This window comes from Protopterus annectens, chromosome 16.part0, assembly GCF_019279795.1.
Source record: "Protopterus annectens isolate FY-2018-M chromosome 16.part0, PAN1.0, whole genome shotgun sequence".
Lineage (NCBI taxonomy): Eukaryota > Metazoa > Chordata > Ceratodontiformes > Protopteridae > Protopterus > Protopterus annectens.
Genome location: NC_056750.1, coordinates 595353532 through 595374069, shown reverse-complemented (window position 1 = coordinate 595374069; position 20538 = coordinate 595353532). Strand labels below are relative to the sequence as shown.

The 20538-nt window shown below is 38.4% G+C and overlaps 1 protein-coding gene across 1 annotated transcript in view; it reads left to right on the top strand.

Annotated features, from left to right (window-relative positions):
* The first annotated feature begins 4183 nt into the window (after window positions 1–4183).
* UAP1L1 (UDP-N-acetylglucosamine pyrophosphorylase 1 like 1) overlaps window positions 4184–20538 on the top strand; it is a 397656-nt gene continuing 381301 nt past the window's right edge. The window contains exon 1 of the mRNA XM_044058150.1: window positions 4184–5352. Within this exon, the coding sequence (XP_043914085.1) occupies window positions 5064–5352 (289 nt within the window). The 5' untranslated portion in view covers window positions 4184–5063. The remainder of the gene's footprint in view (window positions 5353–20538) is intronic.

Here is a 20538-nt window from a genome sequence, read left to right as displayed (position 1 = left end):
AAGCATTTAATCTAATTTGCCAGGAAAGTTCCATTTCGTCAAGTTTAAGAACCTCAGAACCACCCCTAGAGTCTCTGTGAACCTGATCTATTACCATAAATTTAAATTTATGGTCAGGAAAACAGCCAACATGCTTTGCCAAAGCATTTTCAGATTTATTTTTCCTAATAGCATACAGATGTTCATAAATGCGATTTCGGTGTTTTCTTTCAGTTTTGCCAACGTAAAACGCTGGACAAAACTGGCACTTGGCAAGATATACTACTAATTTAGAGTTGCAGTTGTTTCTCCATTTCAAATTATAATCTACATTGTTCACACTAAACCTGTTAGATTCTATAATATGTGAACAATAATTGCAGCTCTGGCATTTGTACATGCCAGGTGTTCTAACAGTGTTAAATTTCTTAACTTCACAATAGGTTTTAAGATTCATACCCCTCTTATAAGTTACAAGAGGGTATTCTCCCACACTGTTAAAAACACTACAATCGCTCTTAAAGATTTGCCAGTTTTTCTTCAAAATACCAAAACAACTATTACTATCCAAGCTGTAGGTGGTAATAAAAGAAGTTGGAAATACCTTCAAGTCATCTTGTATATCAGAAGCTTCTACTAAACTATTCATCACTACATTGTTACAGTTTAGATCATTACTAGACTTATTTAACAATGGTGTATAAAAATGTGACTGTCGTTTCTGTGAAACTTCATTAATTAGCTCATCAATAAGGTGTTCAGGGTAACCACGGGCTAAAAACATATTTTTCATATACTCACATTCATCATAAAATTCAACATCGATAGTAATAATATGTGCGGCCCGAACCAGTTGGCCTTTTACTATGGCTCGTTTCTGGTGATATGGGTGACAACTTGTATAATGGAGCATTGAATTGCAATAAGTATTCTTCCTATGGATGGCTGCAGTATACCTACACATAGCACTATCCTTAGATAGTGTTATGTCAAGGTAAGCAATGGAATTAACATCAAATAAATGAGTAAATTTAAAAAAAGAGGTGGTTGTATTTAAATACTCAACCAGGTTTGCACTAAGTACTTCGTCACCATCCAACAGTATAAAAATGCCGTCCAAAAAACGAGTGTAGAATACTATATGTTCTTTAAATCTACAATTATCATTGTTCACATAAAATTGTTCCCAATAAGCCATAACCATATTGGCCACACTGGCACCGCACGGGGAGCCCATGGCTACCCCAATTTTTTGAAGGAAAAACTTTTCCTCAAACATGAAAAAATTATTTTCTAAAATTAGACTTAGCAGTTCTTCTACTAATAAACACTCATCAATAGGGCAACCTTGGAGTAATAGCAACTCGTGAATCCATTCTAAAGCCTCCTTGTGAGGTATACAAGTATATAAATCCTTGACGTCTATGGTCAAGAAGTTATTACTAGGTTTAAAAACTAAATCATTAATGTTCCTCAAAAAAGTCCATGAATCCTTACAAATTTGTTTGAAGTTGACTAAATATTTTTGTAAAATAAAGTCCACAACCTTAGCACAGGTGTACGTAGGTGAACCTCTACTGTCAACTAAAGGACGCATTGGAGGATTCTCCAGGTTTTTATGAATTTTTGGAATACCAAAAAAACAAGGGAATCTGGGGAACAAAGTAAACATAAAGTTGTAAATAGGTTGAGTTATTCTTCCTTCAATATAAAGATCTTCTATCACATTCTTAATTAAGTTATATGCTCTATTTATTTCAGAAAGTGAACTTGCTGCATAGGACGGTGAGTTTAACAATTCCAACATCCTATTAGAGTAGTCGTCGTTGTCAAAAATAACAACGCCTCCACCCTTATCTGGTTTGCATATTCTTATAGCATTCACTTTCATAAAATCCAAACATTCTCTTTCTTTTAGGAAAACCTTGTTTTTGTTTACAACTAGTTTGGACTGTGCTAAGTTGCGAATGTCCAATTCACAAAACTGTTCAAATGTTTTTATTAGGGGATTCATGGGTGGATTAAAGGTGCTAGGAACCCTAAACACATTTGGGTCGTTAGTTGTGTTATCACCCATTAACATGCTTAAATTTAGTTTCCTAGTGTAAAGTTTTAAGTCAATGATAGTTTTAACAACATCTAACCTATGTGGGGGCACATAAGTTTGCCCTTTAGATAAATTTATTAAATCAGAGTGTATATCTGTCTTGGAAAAGTTATACACAGTAAAATCACCACTTGTGTTATGTAATATCACAGGTTGGCTATTACAAGGAAAACTGACTTGATCTTCCCTAAAAGAATCTTGGAGTGGGGATGTTGGTGGAGGCATGTCACTAAGTATATCATTCTCAATAAACATGTTACTAAAAACACGGTAATCTGTTTTACTACAATTAACCACTGTATTGTTCATTGAAAAAGAATTATCAAATACATTGATTAATTGTTCTTGGATTTCTTCTTCTGCTGGTAAGTGTGGGCAATTGGTTGTTTCTGTCGTGCTCCTAAAAATTTTGATTATTTGACCGCAAGTTGTAATGCCCAACAGAAGATTCTTGTTGTTCAGAGTTATTGTTAACAAGTGGATGAAAAACAGTATCTTGTTGTGGTTCAGCTGGAAAGGGGTGGTTGGCTTCTTGGTGCAATGTAACTGGGACAGTAATGTTCCTTTTATTGATATTGTTAGTGGAAATTTTATATTGTTTCCTGGCAAATGAGATTAAATGCTTATAGTTTGCCAGGTTTAAATGACGGATGTGTGCTGAGTAGCGTACTAAAATTGAGAAATCTAAGACGTTGAGGAACATTTTGACCATTTAATATAAGTGGGGTTCCTAATTGTATTGATCACTGAGTGTTTTATTATATTTTAACAACAAAGTTATTCATTTAAACTGGTAAAGTAAGGTGGCATTAATGTATCTACAAGTATTTCTTACATTATTTAGATAGTGTACTTAAATAGCACTACCTGTTTAAGAGATTTTTAAATTAATTATATATGTTTTATGATTGGTTGTTTAAGAGTATTTAAATGAGCTGTTTTATTGTGTGAACTGTCTGATGAAGTTTGTGATTTGTCATAAACAAAAAGCGCTTTACAATAATTCTTCAACTGTGTGTGTCTTCTTCATTCTGCTCAAGTTTAATCAAGGATCTTAAGAAGACTAAATTTACATTCCCATAGTAGTTTTTTACCTATATTTTGCAAACAAATAATCCAGGGAGGAGCTGAACAAGGATATGTTGGAACATTTATTTGTTTCCCCTATTCATGAGGGATAGGGGTACTAAACTGGGGTTAATCTGCAGTTACCTATCCATTCATACAAATTACATGTGAAGAAAGTAACAGAAGCACTTTATATTGAGTGGAAAATTTTTCCATAAAAGCGGTATTTTGTATAATTCAAACCTATTCCTCTAACATGTTCTATTTATTTAAAAAAGGGAGAGCATGAGATCACTTGAGCGGGTGTTTGTGATAACACTGGACTAGTGAATGGGTAACAGGTCTGACAGAATGAGGTCTGTTGGATCTCAATCAATGCGAAAGAAAGTCTTGCTTTCCTCCTCATTCAACTAGAGAGATCACAGGGTAGTGAAATTATGTTATATTTACACTTAAAATAATTTTCTTTTGATGAAATAATGATTTAGTTTTATTTATCGTGGGCATCAGTCAGGAGCGGCCTTAGGTCAACTGGTGCCCTAGGCAAAAGGGCTCCATAGCACTCCCCACCACACCACCCGGTGCCCCTATGCTGGTCTACCTACACCAAATAAATATTGGAAAAGGGCCCCTACTACAGCAGCTCCCTAGACTGCCGCCTAGTTGGCCTATGCCAAAGGCTGGCTATGACATCAGTGAAAAAACATCTTAGCACTGAACATACCTCTTAAACCTCTAAGCTTTAAAAAAATCAACACTAGCAGTCTTCTTTCGGCTTTTCCCGGTTAGGGGTCGCCACAGTGGAACTCCGGTCCGCTAATGATTGGTAGTTGATTTTTACGTGCCGAGTTACCAGCCCTGACGCACAACCTTCAACGAAGGGACGCCCATTCACCCATGTCTCCACGCAGAAGACGCTCTAGCTGAGAATCGAATCGGACAGCATCTTACTGTGAGGCGACAACGTTACCGCGGGTAAAAAAATCAGCGCTAACCATTAAAAACCAGAAAGAGGCGCACTTTCTTATTTTTTCACGACTATGCTAGACCGTGTATTTAGCTAGTGATAAACGGATACAAATATTTTCTATTTGATAAGGTTCGTTTCCACAACCAGGTCTTAACTTTTGAGGAACTCAGGATTTGAGCAAGGTTAATTCTGCAAATCTATATCATAGCAGTCGAATGGCATAACTAGTGTATGGCAGCCCTTTACAAAGAATTAAAAAAGTCAAAATGAGGAACGTTACACATAGTACACTTGAGAGGTATGAGTCAGGGACAATGATCCAAACCAGGGCATTTTTCACACTAACGTTACATATGTAAAAAGATTTGCAATGGGCAACTTCTAAAGAAATACAAAAAATAACTTCTAAAGTACGTAACCGTACCATTTTGTTGTAAAAATCGAACATTTTTCAAGGACCGAACTAACAACCAAAACAACTGAGAAGTTTTCCTCGACCTTTCTATCCTCCGGTCACACACATTTTGACGAAAAACCACAGAGATAGGAAGAAGGTACTGCCCACCACTCGTTAGGCGATTTTTGCAGCGGTTGGTACAAGTCACGCGCTCCTTGCTACTCGTGGAACGCACATGCACTCCCTCTGCAGTACTACTGCTCCAGTATTGGCTGACGCTTTTTATTGGCCATGAAGTTTAGAGGTAACTTCCTGACAGAAGTGTTGGACCTGTTATTTGTGATAATAACAGGGAAGAGGAATAGTTTGATCGGTAGTAGGAACAGTGTATTGGCTCAGTGGGAAGCTGTCAGTGTGTAGTTCTTAGCTGGTGTTTGTAGAGAGTTTGGATGCGGGCATAAGTTTAGTCAGCGTCAGTGGACAGCTCTAGTACCTCGGTAAAGCAGTAGTTCTGTTTAGTTTGTGCCGAAGTGGAGTTTAGGATGATCGAAGAGCGCGAAGCACGATCCCGTTTGGAGCTGGCTGGGCAGTCCCATTTGCTGCGCTTCTGGCCGGAGTTGAGTCCGGTGGAGCGCAGCTCTTTGCTTGAAGAGTTGTCCTTGCTACAGGCAAAAGAGCTGAGGGAACACTGTATGGCGGCGATGGAAGCGGCAGGTCGGGATAATGGACCGGTGCAGCAGCTGGACCAGCGGATGGAGCCCGTGCCTCCCGAATTCTTCGGGAGTGCATGTAGGAGTGATGACACTGAACTAGCAGCCTGGGAGAAGGAAGGTGAGGTGGTTGGTTCTGTAATATGGAATATTTACCACCAACGTATTTCTTATTTTTTCTCAGGACGAGCTTGGTTTTGCCTTGTATTTTGCACTGCTTCTCGTAAAATTAAGATTTTTCTGGCAAATCATCGAAGAGTATAGTCAGAGTTGCACACTCCATTATTCAAAAATGTAAAACATGTTGCTTTATTAACGGTATTAATGAATCAGTGAATTGTAATAATATTTTAAAGTTGTTTGTCATATCGGATCTCTATGCCTCTTTTTTTTTGACTTTGTCCAGAATTCCTGAGCCAATAATGTGAAGTTTGATCACGAATACTAATTTTATTACACGTTCGCAGTACGAAATTTTGGACAGAGAAATGCAGACGGTTCAGAGAACAGCAGCTGTAATCGCGGTGTGTTTTTATATTTTTGTAATACGATATCGTATTTGGATTAGCAGTGTTTTTACAACTTTTTCTTGTACTTTGATTTTGCTGTTATCAGTTTGCTGCTCCTGATTTAACCAATGCGTGATTCTGGGGGTTTGGTGCGGATTAAGCAGAGAATTAATAATTGAAGATGTGCATTTCAGTTACTTTTTTTTCCAATATAATTTTTATTATAATTTTCGATATATAGTACAGATACAGAAAGAAAACTAGCTTTGAACCAAAATAAGTTGCATACAATCAACTACAGGAAGTTTAGAGTATATCCGGCAAATGTACTGCAGTGCTATTACAATATTTAGAGTTAGACATAAGCTCATATAAGACAGTTCTTGGTGTTCACTTGTTTTTGTAAAAGTAATGATATACTTATTAAATTCTCACACAAATAGGATGCAACCATATGTCTAGGTCTATTTAGTAAACTATATACACTATTTTTTGCACTCTGTTTTCTATTAGCATTATTATATTTTTTTAATATACAAATACAGAGATAATTACAAGTCACACAAAACCAATAGGCTCAAACCGAGTAAGCGAATATGCTTAGTAAAACCTGCTTGGGTACAAGTATAATCATCCCAATATTACAAGGAGAAAATATTAACCTACATTATACAAGTGAATAGGAGATTAACAAAGTGATAGGCAGCAAAATCAATAATGGGTGTTTAATTATACATATATGAGGATGTGTAGTAGTACGCGTAAAACCTATTTGATTTAACTATATACATTATGTACACACGACTGTCACTAAATGATTGGGTTTTAGCATACTACCAACCTATGAACCTGTCTGCCTTAGGGCCTATGCAAGCCTAGCCATAACAATTCCCTGGATATTTCTTCCCACAATATTTACTTCTCTGGTCCCCTATCTAGCAGGGCGACTGACATGATCCCCGGGGTGAATTTCCTATCTCCCATCTAGTCATCAAGATTCCTTTTGAAGAGGGCCAATGAGACACTCTGCTTGACATGTATGGGCAGTCTATTCCAGAGTATGGGGAGTCTCTGGGTCAGGAACCTATCCCTCCAGCATGTTTTGTTCATTGTAATGACAAGGTTTAGATCCTTGGAGCTTGTGGCTCTGAGGGATTGGGATTTCTTTAAGCGGAGCATGTCCAACAGCTCAGGGTTTGACATGGCCTTGTATGTTAAGCAGAGATCGCCTCTGAGTAGACTATATGCCACAGAGTATAGCTGGAGTTTTTTTAGACGGTCAGCATATGGCATCTGCTTTAGGCCTGTGATTCTTTTAGTGAGGTATTTCTGTGGCCTTTCCAGCTGTTGCAGATGTCTTGTGAGGTACATACCAAACGGGGCATTATACTCTATAATGGGTCTAATGAGGGATGAGTACAGTGGGACAATGACCTCCTTTTTTCTGGATGAAAAGCCCTTAGTGATGAGGTGTGCCATATAGAAGGATTTCCTGACTGTTGTGGTGATGTGGTTATCGAAAGTGAGACCACTGTCCACTTGTGTCCCTAAGTCTCTCATCACACTTTCGATGTTTAGTGTCCTGCCACCTATGTGGTAATTCATGGGTACATGTTTTTTTCCAAAGGGGGATAACTGTACATTTCTTGGCATTAAGCTTGAGCCCATGGCCCTGGCACCAAGCATCTGTTTCTGTAAGGCCCTTTTGTAGAATATCCACATAATTTGGGGATTCAGTAATGGCTCCCAGTTTGCAGTCATCTGCAAACTTTGTTAGCCAGAGTCCCTTAGTGTTGGCCTGTACTTCAGAGAAGTAGATGCCAAACAAGAGTGGTCCCAGGACTGAACCGTGAGGTACTCCACTTGTCTGGAGCTGGATATGGAGTCGGCTACTTTTACAGTCTGAGTTCTGTCAGTAAGCCAGTTGGCAACCCATTGAGTGATGTAGGGATTTATGCCCAGCTTAGTAAGTTTATCTATGATTCCAGAGTGGGGGATGCTGTCTAAGGCCTTGGCAAGGTCAAGATAGGCTGTGTGGACCACCTTACACTCGTCTACAGCTCTGGAGACTGATTAGAAGAAGTCAGTCAGATTCAGGAGACAAGATCGACCCTTCACAAACCCAAACTGGGTGGGGTCCTGTGTTTGAAGGTTGCCAGTGTCTTTGTTTATAAGTTCCATGATAATGCGTTCCATGCCCTTACAGATCAGGCTTGTCAGACTGATGGGACGGTAGTTCCCGGGATCCAAGGCGGATCCTCCCTTGTGGAGCAGGATAACTGTAGCTGTGCACCACTCTGTGGTCAGGAAGCCTGAGGTGAGGCTATGATTAAACATGACACTTAGGTGAGGTGCCAGTTAATTTTGTAGTTCATGTATTACACAGCCTGGGATGTCATCTGGTCCCATGGATGCTGTATTCTTGGCTTTGGAGAGTGCGGTTTCTACCTGTGTGGCCGTGATTATCGGAATTTGGCAATCTTTTTGTATTGAGATGGGCCCTTTAGGGGGTGAGAGGGGGGTGAAGTTGGCACTAAATCGATCTGCCAGGATATTGGCAATATCCTTGGGATCAGTATATTTAATGCCATTCTGTTGTAGCTCAGAGCAGATCTTAGCATTGCCATTTAGATTCTTGACATAACTATAGAATGCCTTGTGGTTGTCTTTGGAATCTTTGGCAGTTTTATTTTCGTAACTAGCTTTTGAGGATTTTATGAGGGATCTCAGCTTCTTACTGAGGCTGGTGAGGGAGTTTTTTGCGTCCTGGGATTTTCCTCTTTTCTGCAACAGTTTTTTCCTTCTGTTGTATAGTTTGTTTATAGCAGGGGACCACCAGATTGGCTTCCCTTTTTCAGAAGAGCATCTTGGTTCTATTTGGGGTGGCACGATTCATGCACAAGTGGATGTGCTCGTACAGTGCCTTAGTGTAGGATTCTGCAGTTGAACTTCCAGATCTCGTCTGCGTGGGTGTTGTGAAGTTTGTCACTTCTGACTTCAGCAGCATGAAGTTCGCTGTGGAGAAGTTTTTTTAGGAGGTTTCTTTACTGGGGGGTGGGATACGGATGTCAAGGGTGATTTGCTTATGATCAGACCTGACCATTGAGTATAAGGAAGTTAATTGTTAGTGTTTACACAAGGGTAGGAGACAATGTAGTAACAAGGTTTCTATTGTGGTCTTTCATGGGTTAAAGTGGAAATAATTTTTCGTCAAACATTTCTTATCTTTAAAATCTAACACACCGAATGAAGAGGGGGAGTTAGATACGAGGAAAGTGAAAGGAGACCCAAAAGAGAAAAAGGGGAGGATGAAAATATACATAGGAACTATATTAATTAAGAGCATCTATACGGTTATTCCAGTATTTTTGGAAATAACTTAATTTCTTTTTGCTTGTTGTCTTTAGTTTACTTGCCAAGACATACTTGGCAGCCATCGACTGTAAGTCCTTCCAAGACATTTTAGATTTGTCTAGCCAGTTTAATGTGATGTACGTTTTGAGCAGTGCACAATGTGTCACAATAATATGTTTAGTTTCAGACTTAAATGGACTTGGAAATATATTTAATAATGCCATATCCCAGAATAGGGTTGACTTCATGTATCCCATTTTCTCAAGTTGAGCTCTTAGAGAGCACCATAGTTTGTGCAGATTTTTACAGGACCAAAATATGTGGATTATATCTGCCACTGAGTTGGGGCATGTTGGGCAGAAAGGTGAGGTGTTTGGATTAATTTTTGTTTAAGAATGACGGCATGTGATAGGCGTTAATGTTTTTCATGAGCTGGGTATAAAGTAGTTTTTGAAGGGGCTTAATTTTATTGTTGCATCAATTGTATCAAGTTTTTGGCTAAGTGTTATTCCCTGTTTTGTCCATCCCAGAACTTATGAGAAAAGTATACTGTCTTGATGTTTTTTTTTTTTTTTTGTTATTAGTCTATAGACATTGGAAAGCATTTTAGTCCTTGATATAAGTTGTGTTATTAGTGTCTGGTACAGCTGGTAATCTAGGGGGATAACTGACATCTTGTTTGTAACCAAAGATGTTAGGTAAAATATGTGTTTAACGATTATACAGTATTTTTTATTGACTGCCAATGAAGATATGATAGCATTAAATGGTAGGTCTTTAATTATATAAAAGTCCCACACAGTACAGTTCCTGATAAGAGGGTAACTATCGAGATTTAACATGTTGTTACTCAATTTAAAATTGGGATTTAGATGAATTGGCTGGGCCATCGTTAAAGAGTGCCGCAAACCAAGGGATGTTATCAGGTTTTGAAACTCACTGATATTTTTTATTGATATAGGGGGGATTTTATATTCTTTGAGAGTTTTAGTGTTAAGAGAGATAATTGCTTTAGGGTTGATATTGGATGCCTTTATATGTGCATTGTATATTCTTATCCATAAGGGATTCCAGTCATTATTTGAATGTTGGAAGTTAGCTATGTGTACAATACGACTAGCGTTTATTATATGGTGGTATGTTAGAAAGTCCGGAAGAGCCAAGCCTCCTCTTTCTTTGGGAAGTGTTAGTTTGGTGTAGCTAATTCTGACATTTTTAGGGTGCCAGATAAATTTATTTTCGAAAAAAAAGTGTTTGGGATATTTTGATTAAGGGAGAAAAAGTGAAAGAGAAATTTGGGGAGAATGTTCATTTTTATAATAGCAGCTTTTGAGAGGAGGGATAGGTTTAAACTCTTCCATCTTGCGAGATCTTCCATGACCTTAGACCATGTTTTGTACAAATTGCTATTGATTAGCTCTTGTTGGGGGTGGACAAAAGTTCTACCCAAATATTTTAGAGAATAATTAACTTTGATTGTTGTTTCTGGTATAAAACATTCTTTGTGACCAAGAGGGTTTAGTGGGAATATTACTGATTTGTTAGGATTGTTGGCATAATTTGAGATTTGTGAAAAATTGTCTAGTGAGCTTAAAATTTTCTCCAGTTTCGTTGAGGGGAATTCTAAATAGATGTTTAAGTCATCTGCGAAGGCGGTGTATTTCATTGGTACTTTATATAAGTAGACTGAACGGTGGAATGTTTTCTGACTTAGTTTTAGCAATAGAACTTCAAGATAGATATTAAATAGGTAAGGTGATAGTTGACACCCCTGTCTTGTGCCATTAATAATTTGAATTGTTTTGGAGTTCTTTTTGTTTATGTTGAGAGTAGTAGAGGCCTTAATGTAAAGGGCTGTAACCATTTTGATGAATTCATCAGAGATGGAAAAGCGTTTCATGATTTTAAAGATGAAGTTTAAATTTACCCTGTCAAAAACTTTTTGGGCATCAACAGAAACTGCATACTTGGGGGGATTTGTCATACCTTGTCATATAGGTTATGGCTTCAATGGATAGTGTTATCCCAAACATGCCTATTGTTCATGAAGCCTAATTGGTCATGGGATATAATATGCAGTAATATGTTTTTTAGTCTCTTTGCTAAAATAGATGCTAGAATCTTCATGCCAAGGTTAATTAAAGCAATAGGGCAGTAGTCATTTGTGCTGAAATTGTCATTTGATTTTTGTATAAAAATGGTCTTGGAGTTGTTAATATATAAATCAGATATACCAAACTGGATTATGTGGTCATAAACTTTATGAAGCATAGAGGCAAGCACTTGCTTAAAGGTTTTATAGAATTTTGACACATAACCATCTGGACCTGGGGCTTTACCTGGTTTAATTCTGTCAATGGCCAGCGAGATTTCATTAATGGTTTTAGTTGCCTTTAGTAAGTTCATGTGAGAATCACTTATTGTTGGAAATTGTAATTAATTTAGGAAGATATCCTGTAGGCCTTCTGACTCAAGTGTTTGGGGACCATACATTTCCTCGTATACTTCCTGAAATTCATGTATGATTTCCTTACCTGTGAAGAAGGAATGACCCTTATGGTTAATTGGTTTTATTGTGGTAGGAGGGGGCTTGACATTTATTATCCTTGCCAGGACCTTCAAAGGCATTTGCGTCCATTCAGCATACCTATTGATGAGTCTGGACTCCATAAGTGAGTACTGACTTAGGTGTAATTCGTGTAGTTGTTTTTGAATGGTTGTCCTCTGTTTCTCAATGTCTAGAGAGAACCTGGTTTGCAGCTCTGATTCTAATTTTTTTAATTCTGTTTCTAATGCCGTGCTGCGTGATTTAGATTGTTTTTTAATTAGAGAGGCTTTTTGGATAAGGGTACCTCTTAAGGTAGCTTTGGCTGCCGCCCATTGTACATCTAAAGGTATATTGGACATATCAAAGGAGGCAATTGTCTGTGACAGGAAATCTTGAATTTCTCGTTGGAGAGTCAAGTTGTTCAAAAGGGACCAGTTTGTAGGAATACGATTCTCATGGTTTGGTTTATATATATATTTAAGTAAAGGTTAATTTTGACATGGTCGGAAATAGTTCTGGGGTCGCTGCTGTATACTATTTCATAGGAAGAAAAAAATGTTGAAATGAAAAAAAAAGTCTATCCTGGACCAGGATTTATGGTAAGCTGAGAAGAATGTGTAGATACTAGAGGAGTCTTTTCTAAAGGATCAAACAAGTTAAAGTCGTCCATTACATCTCTTATAGTGTTAGTAGTACCTATGGGCTGTTTGTTAGTTTTGCAGGTTCTGTCCATTTCTGGTCTGATTGTCGTAATGTTCCAGTCCCTGCTAAGGATCAATAGTTGATTGTGAAATTTTCCAGTGAGTTAGTAGATTTCATATACGAACGAGGAATGGTGTAAGCAGGATCCATAGACATTTAATATAAGTGTTTCTTTCTTTTTTGTAGGACAGAATAGAACATGTTAGGTAACACCATCTTCCATTTGGGTCCCAGCCAGTGGGTTATTATTGATCCTTTGAAAGATATTTTGACAATTATTGCTACCCCTTTGGAGACCGTGCTATTTCCAGCAGCTATTATTTGTTTTACCCATTGGACCTTTGTCATGTGCGTTTCCTGGATAAGAGTAATTTCAAAAGTAGATTTTTGAATTGGATGTAGAACTAGATTCTTTTTTCTTTTATTTTGTAACCCTTTTATATTCCATGAATCTATCAAAATCATTCAGATAAATATTTAGTGAAATGGTAGAGTCAGGTTATTATTGCTAGAGTTGGAAGAGTTCACATACAAAAGGGTTGCTAGTTTGGATAGGGATAAGTAGCTGGCTTGATAGCAGACGAGCTTATTTTCTCTAGGTGAGATGAGTATAAAACAATAGTAAGGTAAAGTTGACAGCCGTCTCTCTCAGACCACTCCCCTTGCTTAACCACATTTTACTTTTATCTGAAAGAGATAAGAAAAAATATTTACCAATTTAACTACTTTACAAAACATTCCCCACATTCCAAAATCCTACTACCCACACTAGAGCTTCTTGCTCTAAAATACCAGTAGTTAATTGACTTTTTAGCTTATGGTACACATCAGCACATGTATTTGTTTCTGACAAAAAGGATTTATTTCTTCCTTTTTTTTTTTTTAGCTTCTCTTTTTTACTCCCCCCCCCCTTTTTTTTGAGAGGGCTAACACAATACCATTTGATATTTCAGGAAGATTAGCATGTGAATAACCCCTTGGACAGTGTAACAGCCTACCCCTGGACTACCTAAACTGAACTAAGAGCTATGGCTCATAAGTGGCTTTAGTAGGGTTTAAATAATGTATTTTAGGGGTGAGAGTATCTCTACCGCCGTCCAGGCATATTGGTGTTCTTTACCTTTTATTTTACAGATGTTCTTTTTGTTGCGTTTGTAAAGGCTTGGCTTCTAGTGGAGCCTTGCACTGGGAGCCGAACAATAATTATACATCCCATTCATCTTTTCGAAACAAAGAAACATAGTGCCTTAACATCTGAGATTGCTATGTCTTTTCATGGCAACCACTCCACCCCCAGATAGATTTTTGTGTCATAAGACTGGGTAGGTAGCAGCTGACAGCTGTCAGCCTCCCATAAATTTACTTTGCCAAGGTTCATTACATCAATACCGGCCTCACCGCAATCAGACCTCAGAGTGCTGCTTCACCTGTTTTTATTCCCTGCCGCCCTAATCCAAGTCCTATAATATATATACAAAAAAGCACATATATGTGAATAAACAAACATATACACCACATGTAGTGTTACAGGTTCGTCACTATGGAGCAGATAGTTTTAGGTTTAAACCAATTCCTGTCGTAACACTTAATTGGTTGAAACTGCCCCCTGCAGTGGGAACGCACCTTTGGATGCATCTACGAATATAGGCAGATATATATGCAACGAGAATGCTATTTGGATATCAGATCATTTAGCCTTTCTGACCCAGATCTAACCGAGGACCTCCTAGAGCATTATTAGTTCTGAGGTGCTTATATGTCACTACAGACCTCGATTAGTATGGAGAGAAAACTGTTTGCTATATCCATGTCATTTACCCACAGTTGCCCTCAGCTTAAACAGTTTGAATGCTTTGCACAAATTTTATATAATGTCATTCCACACTATTATATATATCTAGTTGTGCTTTCCCCAAGACATTTGTGGGGTTTAATTATGTTTTATAGCCATCGTTTCACACTCACTTATGTTTTTGAGATGATAACATTTGTTAAACAACAATAGATCAGCCTTTGAGTACTCGGAGGATACATGTATCTACTTCCCCCTAAAAAAAAAAAAAAAACATGACAGCCTGCTTAAAATTGAAAGAGATGAGAATCCTCCCACAGAAAGCAAGCAAAGCCTTTGTTTTTTCCTTTAGAGCACTTTTGTTAACCAGATATGTCTCCTCATGACAGCATGAAATTCCAATATGAGTGTGTTACTGAAATATTTACATAAATAGGAAAACATATGCTTGCATGTATTGCAGATTATACAGTTAACACTGAATATCTTCTAAACATGTATAACTTGTAGTGTAAATATGAGTGACTGTCTTCTTCAGTATCTTTCACTTGATGCCATGCAATAGTCTGTCACTTGGATTTTGAAGTATCAAGTATATCTGGAAACATTGCTTATTACTAACAAACTAGCAGTATCTCCAGCATAGATTAAGACAAATGGACATTAACAATGAGTTTTCTCATCACCCAATATGGAATTTCATGCCATACCCCTCAATAACTTGTAGGTCATTAAGTTATGAAAATATGTACGTAGATATAAAATATGAGTAAGTAGCAAACAATGATCATTTTCTCCATTGAGGACATCTTAGACTAACAGTCTTAGTGTAATTTTATCAAAGTCCTTGTGCTTTCTAATTCTGCCTATTTTTACTTGGTTAAAGAAGATGGATCCCAAAAGGTATGGATGTCATAAGGAGCTATAGGTGTTAATTGGAAGTCTACAAAAAAGGCGCTACGGGCTTGAATGAGTTAAAAAGTAGACTGCGATTACTTCTGGTGACTTACAATTACAGTAGATGCAGGGTTATTTCTCCAATTACTGTGTGCATTTCCATTTCTTTTATTCCCTTTTACATGCACAAAAGAAAAGTTTGTACACTTACACACATTTTGCTGACTGCTAGTAGGAAATAAGAAAGTAAAAATGACATAACATCTTTACGTGAGTTTACTTTAGCTTGATATCAACCCCGGCACCCTAGCCCCTGAATCAGAATCAAAGTTTAATGACCTGGGTCCGATGGTGGACATGATAGGTGAGTCCCCAACTAACTATATGTGAAAGATGTTCTGCCTCTGTCTTTTTTTTTTTTTTTTTTCCCTTCCCCTTTCTCCCCCCTCCTTTTTTTTTTTTTTTTTGTCCAAAAAGTTCTGAACACTTGTGCCAGTTGAAACCACCTGTTCCGATTACCTGCAAGTGTTGCTCGATCCAACTGGAGCAACTCTGATGCAAGAACTTGTCCTTTATACAGGGTTTTAAAATCGTCATTTTGCATCTGGATGTTTCAGTCCAGGTCGCACTTTTTTAATTCTCTAACCTGTAAGCTAGTGCCAGAGTTTAAGGCATAAAGGGATTGTAGACCGGTCAATTTCTTCTTGACAAGAAATCACTTACGTCCTATAATGGGGCTTTGTAGAGTGACCTTTTCCTTACCCATAGCAACCGGAGCATGCTCTTTCCTATACAGACCATGGATACAGCTGAGCAGAAGGTACACTTTGATGACGAGGCTCAGTTGATGGGGATCATGATGGTAAGCAGATACTGCCCATATCAGAGGTTTTGGAGAAAGTCCTTTTCCTTCCCCACTGCTACCGGAGCTCGCACTTTTCTGATTAGGAAGTGCAAACAGATGGGCGGAGTTCCAGTTTTGGCGGCTGATTACACTCAGCGTGAGACAAGCTGCATATTAGAGAGTCAATGGGGTTCCTGTGGGACGTATTAAATGGTTGCACCTGGAGGTCATAAGTCACTGGATTACCAGGATCCAATTTTTTTTTTTTTTTTTTTTTTTTTTTTTTTTTTGCCTTCCATTCGAACGTTGGAACGGTAACTTGGTTGTGGCCAAGGGATATGGAGTAGAGCAAGAAATTTAAAAAAGGCATCATGTTCAAGTCGAAGAGCTGAGGGGATGATTTTTCAAGTGGAATTATGATCCATCATGGTTTGTTCAGCATCCCGAGGCTTGTAGGCATGTGAGAGTTTTTACGTTTAATGGAAAACTATTTGTTTTGTTTAGTTCAACCTTTAGATAGAAAGGCACATAGGCAGTCCTGTTTCATGCTTATTAGGAGAGGGTCGGAATTTCACCAAATACTTTGTGGAACGTAGCTTTCGCTTCTTGTAGGTTTTTTGTAGAATGTGTAACATTTTTATGCTGGAAGGAAAGGATGGCTGGATACTTCATTTGAAATGTTATGCTTTTATTTATAAGAAACCTGTAGAAGGGCGAGAGGGATTGCCTTTCTTGTTTTATAGGAAACGGCGAGTCCTGAACAAATGTAATTTTTGAACCTCTCCACATAATGAACTTCTTTGTTTTTGCTGCTTGTAAGATTGATTGGGCATGTGAGGCATTCAGTAACCTTATGTAGATTTGCTAGGTGTATCCGGAACTTGTGATTTTCTCAAGGCCCCAGTTGTGAATGTCTGAGCAAGGTCTTTGTTTTCCATTAAGAATCCAAATATTTCCTCTGCAATGGTGGGTAGTTGTGGTTGTTCAAACTTCTCAGGAATGCCTCTGATCAGCGCATCATTACGCCTGGTTCTTGCCTCCAGATCAGTTATTTTTTGCTGCATGTCTTTTATAGAAGAATCATTTGTAGAGATAGTCTTTTGAAATTCCTGTATTTTGATTTCATTGTCCATTGTTTTTGCTTAGTTTTGGTCAAATCTTGTAGTAATTTGTTCCAGGTTGTTGCCAAAAAGGGTTAGTTTTGAGGAAAATGCTTGTATTTCAGACTGAAATGGAGATGGTGCTGCCTTAAGTTCCTCAATTGTTAAGCGATGTTCACCCTTGTTTTTCTGTTGCTGCTTAGAGGCCTCGGGCTGTGATTTGATTGTTTTTTGCCTTTTGGTGGATGTTTCTTTCTCTGGAGACAAAATTAGTGACAGTCTAGTTTTCGAAGATTGTGTCTCCATTTGTTCCATCTTGATCCTTTATTTGTTTGTGCTTCTGTAGATTTCTTGCAGTGCTGTCTGGCCTAAGCACATGTGGCTGTGAGTGCTACAGCACCCTTAGTGAAAGAAAGTATCAGATTTTCTGAGTCTCAATTCCAGAGAAATTTTTGAGAGGTACGTATACTTTGATTGGCTTTGTTTTGAAAAATCCCTTTTTTCAATTTTTGATGTAGCAGCAGCAAGTGAGTTTAGTAGATTGGCAGTAGTAAGAGCACACAGAAGACAGTGTTTCCTAGTCAGCAGCCATTTTGTAATTCACATTTCAGTTACCTTTTTATCATCTTTCTGAACAGGTACTTTCAGTAGTTAAACGTTTGTACCCAGATTTTTAAAGTACAGTTACAGACATTGACTTTTCTTTGAGTGTTTATTTTATACAGTTCTGCTGCTTTGATTGCTGCCTTGTACTAATAATGTACTGTGTGGATTGTAGCTTAATGTCTGCAGTGCATGTGCTGGCTAGCTTAGGGCAGCTTTGCATCTGTTGTAAGGTGGATCGGTGTTACCCCACCTGTTGATGGCTCTGTTTTGTACTACCATCTTTATTTTTAAGCTGTTTTATATTCTGGATAGAATGCATAAACTGTGAACCTCGTTGACATGTGTTCTCTTATGTTAATCCTTTTCTTTATGTAGATACTTTCATATTCTACACAATTAAAACACATTTTATATGTTACATTCAAAGTATACAAATAGTGTCATCAAAGAGGTACTGCCATTGATGCACACTTGCACATTTCTGTTTTGCATAATTTAATTTTATGCCCCGCCCACATTTCTGTACATAAGTTATTTTATGCCCCCATCCACCTATTGTTTACGCATTTCCAAAGTACTGGTTTCTGTTAGATTGCTTATTATATCTCTTATTTCCCTTGTTTTGAGAGGTGAGTATTTGCCTTCATTTTGGCCACCGACCAACTTAACTTAGTTCTGGGAGAACCATGAAGTCAGTTAGTGAGACTTTATCCATAGTGTACATGTGGTACCAAAGGGAGTAAGGCTTGAAAATTTGTCATTCAGGTGCATTCATTTCTGTTCTGTATGTTTGCTAGAACAGATGTAGGGGTCTCCTGTTTTATATTAGACACGCATGAGATGGGACCTTAGAATATCTTATGTGCATTTGCACAAACACGTGTTTATCTAGTTTTTGTTAACTTTGAAACTCAGCAGTTTTTCATGTACACATGAATGTAAGCATGCAGTGCGTAGCATTGCCTCATCAGAAATATTAACTTTTGCCCACCATTGCGGGCTAAGAAAAAGAGTATTAATAGTACCAGGCAAGGACTGCATTGTAGGAAGAGCATTTAGCAGTAATGGTGATGTAATATATAGGAGTAGGAGATCAGATGTTCTGTGTCTTGAGTTTTTTTTTTTCCTTTTGAGAAACACAGAAAATTATTGGGAGTGGACAGCTTCTTACCGGAGGGTAGTTGGTTCCTGTAGTATGGGCCTCTGAAGGTAAAAGTTGATGTCCTGGTAGTGCTGGTAGAGTTAGTTAAGAGATGTTTAGTGTCTTTGAATTCTGAAGGGTCTTGTCAACTTGATGCTGTAGTCGGTTCTGCTGAGAGTTAGCGAGGAAGAAGCACATTTAGCCACAAAAAACTTCATATGACAAAAGCAGTTACAAAATTTATTTATTTTTATTTTACATTCGTTAACTGGGAAAGTCCGACTGGACACAGGTCCGTGTTCAGCAGAGGCCCGGTGTGAAAAGCTCCACTTACAATCTGGAGGCCTGGGGAGAACAGCTCCAATGACGAGCCTAATTTTGTATATAGTATTATACTAAGGGTTTATACACGCTTCCCAGCCAGGTCAGCCGGCAGCCATATCCTCTCTCTACTTTGTATCCTTCTTACCTGTCTTTTCCCTTTTACTGCACCCTCCTCTGTACCTCATACAGTCTACCATTGTAATCCCTGTCCAGTTACCCCTTAAGGATCTATTGCAAACTTATCCTTGCCCACAAGGTGGCGCCACTGTCTACCTTTTCTTCACTCCCATGTCTACCCCCCCCCCTTTTTTGCTTCTACCTAACTGCCTTTTTTTTTTCCCTTTTCTGCTCTTCATTCTATTCTACACTAACCTCCTCCTTTCCCTATAGCTACCAAGTTTTATTACTACTATCTGTTGCTGAGTTTCTACACCCATCACTTATCCCCTCCTTGCTCACCTTCAGCAGCCTGCATTTCACTGATTGTCTGTCTCTCTAGACCTTTAGCCCTTCACTTGTCTCTTTCTGCTCCATTCGCCCTTCGGGCTCACTCCGCTCCCCTGCCCCCAATTTCCACCCACCCCCAGGGGTCCTAGTCTTATACTTCCTAGCCACTCCCACCTCCTCAACCAAAACACATATTAATTACACCACCCTAGATAATTAACACCACACCCTTGTCTCCACTTAACCTACCTTAGCTCACATTTCTTAGTATTTATCTCCCACTCGTACCTCTCTATCTTGTTCTCTACTACTACCACCTACCTTAGTACCTTTTTCAAATTATACAGCCATGTGCAAACAAACCACCTCTTCGCTAACTAAAATACTACTCATTGCCTCGCTGTTATCTTATATAACCTCAGCCTATCTATTAACCTTCTTCGAACACCTACATTTCTCTCGGTTACCCCACTCAATCAAACAAACAGCCACGCAAACCCTCACTTTCTCCCATGACAACATAAATATAATATCAACACCTTGTTACCTACCTGCAAAGTACCGTAGATTGTCTCATATTAAATATAATAATCCACTAACCAAAAAACGTGACATCTATTTATCGCCTCACAGTAAGACGTTGTCCTGTTCGATTCTCAGCTAAAGCGTCTTCTGTGTGGAGACATGTGTGAATGGGCGTACCTTCGTTGAAGGTTGTGCGTCAGGCCTGGCAAGTCGGTATGTAAAAATCTACTGCCAATCATTAGCGGACCGGAGTTCCGCTGTGGCGACCCCTAACCGGGAAAAGCCGAAAGATACAACAACAATATTATTCCTTACTTATATTAAAAAAGCAAACCTTAGAACATGGAGATATCCAGGCCCCGCAAATGTCATACCTACTGATCTTCTTACTACCAATCCTTCCATCACACACACACCCCAATTTCCCCCTAATAGCACATCTCAATATCCAAAGTGTTAACAAAATTCCCTAACTCCATTCTCTCCTGGACATACATTCTTTTGATATTTTATGTTTG